This window comes from Canis aureus, chromosome 14, assembly GCF_053574225.1.
Source record: "Canis aureus isolate CA01 chromosome 14, VMU_Caureus_v.1.0, whole genome shotgun sequence".
NCBI lineage: Eukaryota > Metazoa > Chordata > Mammalia > Carnivora > Canidae > Canis > Canis aureus.
The window spans coordinates 51,606,956-51,612,955 of record NC_135624.1 but is presented as its reverse complement, the minus strand read 5'-3'; the positions used below and the strand labels follow the sequence as shown (position 1 = coordinate 51,612,955).

Here is a 6,000-nt window from a genome sequence, read left to right as displayed (position 1 = left end):
TGTCATTTTTATCCTTATTCCTCTAGAAGTGAAGTCTTTTTTTTTACTCTGGCTTATTTCAGGGTTTTAAAAAAATCTTTCATTTTCTGAGGCTTGAAAATGATTATGTGTAGGTATGGCTTTTGGGGCATTCATCCCGCTTGTTTTCTGGAATAGCTTCCTGGACCTGTGGTTTGGTGTCAGACTAACTCAAGGAATTTCTCAATTGTTTTTTTTTTTAATATTTTTTTATTTATTATTTATTTATTTAAGTCACAGACAGAGAGAGAGAGGCAGAGACACAGGCAGAGGGAGAAGCAGGCTCCATGTCGGGAGCCTGATGCGGGACTCGATCCTGGGACTCCAGGATCGCGCCCTGGGCCAGAGGCAGGCGCTAAACCGTTGAGCAACCCAGGGATCCCCTCCTGTGGGTTTTTAAAAAGAATTTCCATCTTTGCTTATGTTGCCCATCTGTTCTTGCCTGCACTCTACTTTATCCATGAGAGCATTTATCATATTAATTATAGTTATTTTAAACTGCTGCTCTGATCATTTGAAAAATTCTGTCATATCTGAGTTTTGTTCTGATGTTTGCTATGTCTCTTTAAATTGTTTTTTTTTTGGGGGGGGGAGCACCTGAGTGACTCAGTGGTTGAGCGTCTGCCTTTGGCTCAGGGTGTGATCCCAGAGTCCTGGGATCGAGTCCCTCATCAGGCTCCCTGCAGGGAGACTGCTTCTCTCTCTGCCTATATCTGCTTTTCTCTGTGTCTTTTTGTGAATAAATAAAATCTTTTAAAATAATTTATTTTTGCCTTTAATATGTCTTATGATTTTTTTCCTTGCTAGCCAGATGTGCTAGGTAAAAGGAACTGCTGTAAATAGGCTTTTAGTAATGTGGTGGTGGGATTATTTCTCACTTACCTACACTCAGCCTCAAGCAATTTGTCAATTATGGTTTAGTTTTCCCTATCTGGACACTGGTTTCTGTGTATGTTTCAGCTTGTGGGTTTCTGCTCTAGTAAGTTGTGATTCTCTGTATTCTCCAGTTGCATCTCTCTAATTGTGGCAGTGGTTTGCCCTGTGGCCTCACTTCTTTTATAGATCTAAGTTGATTTTTTCAGTTTGTTCAACTTTTTGTTAGAATGGAGAGGGGACTTCCAAGTTTCTTATGCAACAGGACTGGAAATTGGAAATCTGTACTGAATCTCTAAATTTAAGAATTACTGCCATGTCTACTGTGTTAGCATAAAATAATCCTCCACTTATTTAGACTTTAATATCTTTCAATAGTTTGTAACTTTCTTCCTAAAGGTCTTATACATATTGTATTATTATTTTTTAAAAGATTTTATTCACATGACAGACACAGAGAGAAGGCAGAGACACAGGCAGATGGAGAAGCGGGCTCCATGCAGGGAGCCCGATGTGGGACTCGATCCCAGGACCCAGGGATCACGCCCTGAGCCGAAGGCAGGTGCTCAACCACTGAGCCACCCAGGCATCCCTACATCTTGTATTATTAGCTCAGGCTACCATAATAAAATACCATAGATTGAGTGAGTTAACAGAAATTTATTTTCTCAGTTTTGGAGGCAGAAAAATCCAAGATCAGGGCGTCAGCATGGTTGAATTCTAGTGAGTTCTCTCTCTGGCCTGTAAATGGCTGCCTTTTTGCTGTGTTCTCACATGGCAAAGAGCATGGTGTTTTCTTAAAAGGGCACCAGTTTTGTTGGATCAGGGTTCTATCCTTATAATCTCATTAAACCTTAATCACTCCCTTATAGGCCTTATTTCTAATACAGTGGCACTATTGTGGGGAAAGACTAGGGGCTCCACATATGAATTTTCATAAGGCACAATTCAGTCCATAGTACAATGCTTTCTTAGATTTAGATCTAAATACTAAATATTTTTGATATTTTTCTTATTATACTTTTTTTAAAAGATTTTATTTCCTTATGAGAGAGAGAGAGAGAGAGAGAGGCAGAGACACAGGCAGAAGGAGAAACAGGCTCCATGCAGGAAGCCTGACGTGGGACTTGATCCCGGGACTGACTCCAGGATCACACCCTGGACCGAATGTGGCGCTAAACCGCTGAGCCACCTGGGATGTCCCTCTTATTATACTTTTAAGTGTTTTGTGGTAAATGAACATGTAATTTTTGTATGTTGATCTTGTAAAAATTTGCTTTTATACAAAAAACCAGCGTATAACAGATCTGAGAATGATACCAAATTTTAACTTTTCTGAAAAAATTATTTTTTTGGAAAATTTCTTTATTTCAGATTTTTTGCCACACAGAATCACATAATTCTCAAAATCTAAGTTTACAAATGATCATCACAAGATCCCTTATCCATATACACACTAATTAGACAGAGGGAAAAATATTCTGTACAATATTTTAGTAGTTACATGATTTGTAAGCAATAGTGAATTAATGGCAACAGAAGAACTCCTACTGCCTTACACATAGGATAACCATTCTCAAATACAAGAAACTAGGCAATAAAGAAAACTTTCTGTTCAGTTATAGAAATATGTTTAAAGGCATTTTATGATGAGAGAAATGTTTCAAGTTAGTACACAACCTATTGGGCAACTAAAACTGCTAAATAAGTTGGTACTTTTGCTCTTGAATATTTGTAGTATGGTATTACCCATTTATCTGACATTTAATAATGCATAAAGTTTCAAGTCTGGGTTCTCAAAACAGTTACTTGAAAATTTCGAATAATGTCTGGTGTACTCAGAGTGCTTTTTCATTTATCTTTTCTTCTTTCAGAAGTTTTTTTAATTTTTAAAAATTTAAATGATACATTTATTGGAGCTGTGCCTTTTCTACCACAAAGAATTAAATAAACTTGTCAAAAGTATGGTTCTGTCACTTTCAGGGACACTTAATTTGCTGTTCTTCCTTTCACATGCCCCTGTTAGCACATATATCCAAGTGACCACCTGCAATAGGTTGGTCTCATGTTATTAGTTACACAAATAAGGAAAGTTGTATATAACCATTCCTCCTGCCTAATCTGTTGAGTTAAAGCAACAGGGGCTCCCTAGCATCTAAATCTTTGCTTTTCTTTTCATATATATGTATATGAAAAGAAGATATAAATATACATATACATAAAATAGTAGACACTTCTTTCATTTATCTCTTCTTTTTAGTGGGACTGTGCAATGCTAGAACAATAATCTAGAATGTCCTGAATAGTGAATTCCATTGTAACACCAGAACCAGGGTAACAGCGAGCTATCAAACCTTCAAAGTGCTTGTATTGGCGTATAAATTCATCTTGCATAGAGTGCCACACCACCTATTACAAAAATGAAAACAAAGTCATTAAATTACCAATGGAAATATATAATCAAGTATGTAGAAATAATGTCAGGACATATTCTAAGAATTTAGCAGAGTGTCATGGGTAAGAACATGCATCTTTGCTCCTTCTACATACAAGATATGTGATCTTGAATATGTTACATCACTGCTCTGGGTCTCAAGTTCCTCCTCTGTAAACCAGGGTAGTAACAATAATGCCTTCCTCATAAGTTTCTTGTGAGGATTAGATGAGTGCATGTATGTAAGGTGCTTAGAACATTTGACATAGTAAGCACTCATTACATTTAAGCTATTATTTTATCTATTACAATATCTAATACAGATGTGTATATGCACAACTATGCATGGAACTAAGACTAGCAATTAAATGAAATGCAACAGTTAATCCTTAAATTTCATTTCAGATGAAAGTTTAAAAATTTATCTCAAATTGATGATACAAAACATAGCTTGAAGCCATGAAGGAAATTAAGATGAAATAGATGGATTATATACGATCTAAGGATTTATGGTTTAGCAGTAGAAACTACTATGTAAATAACTATCAGGACAGAATCTGATATTACATTGAGATATTAGCTAATAGTAACAGGTGACATTTATTGATACTTACTTTTTATCAGCACAGTACAAAGTGCTTTATATATGCATTATCCTATTTAAGTCTCATGACTACCTGGTGAGGGTGGGTGCTATGACCATCATCACTACCCGATAGATGAGGGAATGTATTCTTCTAGGATTTTTCCTTGTAAACGCTAAATCCCATAAATCCTAAATTCCTGTCACCTTAAGTCTACTTACTAAATAATATACTTTTTGCCTTACATCTTTAGCCTTTGGTATTTCTTCTACCCGCCACTCCTATTATCTGTAACTATCTGAGACTTTAGGCGAACACAAATGCAATAGCCCTCATAAAGGCTTTGATGATGTTGAAGCCAGAATTATTCTCACTCATCTCTGGGCCTTTCAGTATGGCTCAATTTGGGATTTAAATCTGACTCTACCATCCATTAACTATGGGTTCTTGGTCATGTTACTCCACTTCTCCAAGCTTTGATTTTCTCATCTATAAAATGGCAATGACAATAATAGTAGTATCCACTATATGAAAGAGGTATCATTTCCACTTTTCAAATACGAAAACTGAGGCTCAGAGAGGTTAAATGACTTGCCCAAAGTCATACAGCTTAACCTGAAGCCAAATTATGAACCTGTTTCTAACTCTGGTTCCCATGCTTAAATCATTCCACTGTACTATACTCTATTCCGTTCAGTTACTCTCATCTGTAAAAAACAAACAAAAAGCCTAAAAAAACCCCTGCCTTACTCCCAAACAAAAGAAAAACTAATGCCTCAAAACAATAAAGCAGAAATATAAAATAAGCAGGAATAGCCATATATACTTATAAATATTATTCCTTTGTTCCTCACAACTCATTAATCTGGTCTGTACTTTATGGAAATTTCCTCCTGCACTATAATTAGAAAATCTGTAGTCTTTCTAGAGGACCCTTTTGGAGAAAAGCAATATACATAAAGATGTACAATCTAGGGTGGTGAACAGAACTAAGCATACCTGAAGTAAGTTTTCCTCTTCACATAAGTGTTTATCAACCTTCTTGTAGAGGTTATCTAGACCTTTTTTCACTTCCTTTCCAGGATACTCTTTAATGACTTTACGAAGTTCTTGTTTGTTAAACGCAAGTTGATAGCTTACTTCCTCCTCTCTTATACCCTGTGCTACTCGAGCTTCAACGCCTTCAAAGAAGTGCTTCAAGGAAATGAAAAAAGAAAATGTGGTATACATATACAATGGAATATTATTCAGCCATAAAAAAGTAATCCTGCCATTTGCAACAATGTGGATGAAGCTAGAGAGTATTGTGCTAAAGGAAGTAAGTCAGAGAAACTTCCATATGTAGAACTTAAGAAACAAAACAAATGAACATGGCAGGGGGGAAAGAGAAGCAAACCATGAGAGACTCTTAACTACAGAGAACACACTGAGGGTGGCTGGAGGGGAGCTAGGTGGGGGATTGGGTAAATGGGTGATATGTATTAAGGAGGGTACTTGCTGTGATGTGCACTGTTGTACGTAAGTAATGAATTATTAAATTCTACACCTGAAACCAATATTACACTCTATGTCAACTGGAATTTAAATAAAAACTTGAAACTACAGAGAAGAAAAGAAACTAAAATAAATAGATAAAAATAAAACTTAATAAAAAGAAATACTGGTTAAGCCTTGCTTTTATTATCATTTAAATAAATTTTAAAAACCCTACTTAAAAGTAGTATTTATTCACAGTGTAAAACTCAGAAAATATATAAAAGTATAAAGGATAAAATAACAATCAGCTATTATTCCACTCAGAGATAATCAGTGTTAACATTTTAGATTTCCTTCTATGTCTTTTTTTTTTTAAACACTCTATTTTTTTAAAGTAGTCTCTACATACAAGTAGGGCTTGAACTCACAACCCCAAGATCAAGAATTGAATGCTCTACCAACTGAAGTAGCCAGGTGTCCCTCCTTCTAGTCTTTTGATGTGAATACATAAATGAAATTATAATATTATATGTTGTATTTTCCATGTAATATTTATGTTTTTTCCAAAGTATAAATTTTAATGGCTGCATAATATTTCATCTAATGGCTGAACTA

The 6,000-nt window shown here is 35.5% G+C and overlaps 1 protein-coding gene across 7 annotated transcripts in view; it reads right to left on the bottom strand.

Annotated features, from left to right (window-relative positions):
- Window positions 1-2,215: 2,215 nt before the first annotated feature.
- The window catches only part of EXOC1 (exocyst complex component 1), a 67,114-nt gene continuing 63,329 nt past the window's right edge, over window positions 2,216-6,000 (bottom strand). For all 7 annotated transcript variants that reach the window (XM_077848070.1, XM_077848072.1, XM_077848073.1 and 4 more), the window contains 2 exons: window positions 4,909-5,103; window positions 2,216-3,300 (listed from right to left, as the gene is read on the bottom strand). In XM_077848070.1, coding sequence (XP_077704196.1) covers window positions 3,148-3,300; window positions 4,909-5,103 — 348 coding nt within the window. In that variant the 3' untranslated portion in view covers window positions 2,216-3,147. The remainder of the gene's footprint in view (window positions 3,301-4,908; window positions 5,104-6,000) is intronic.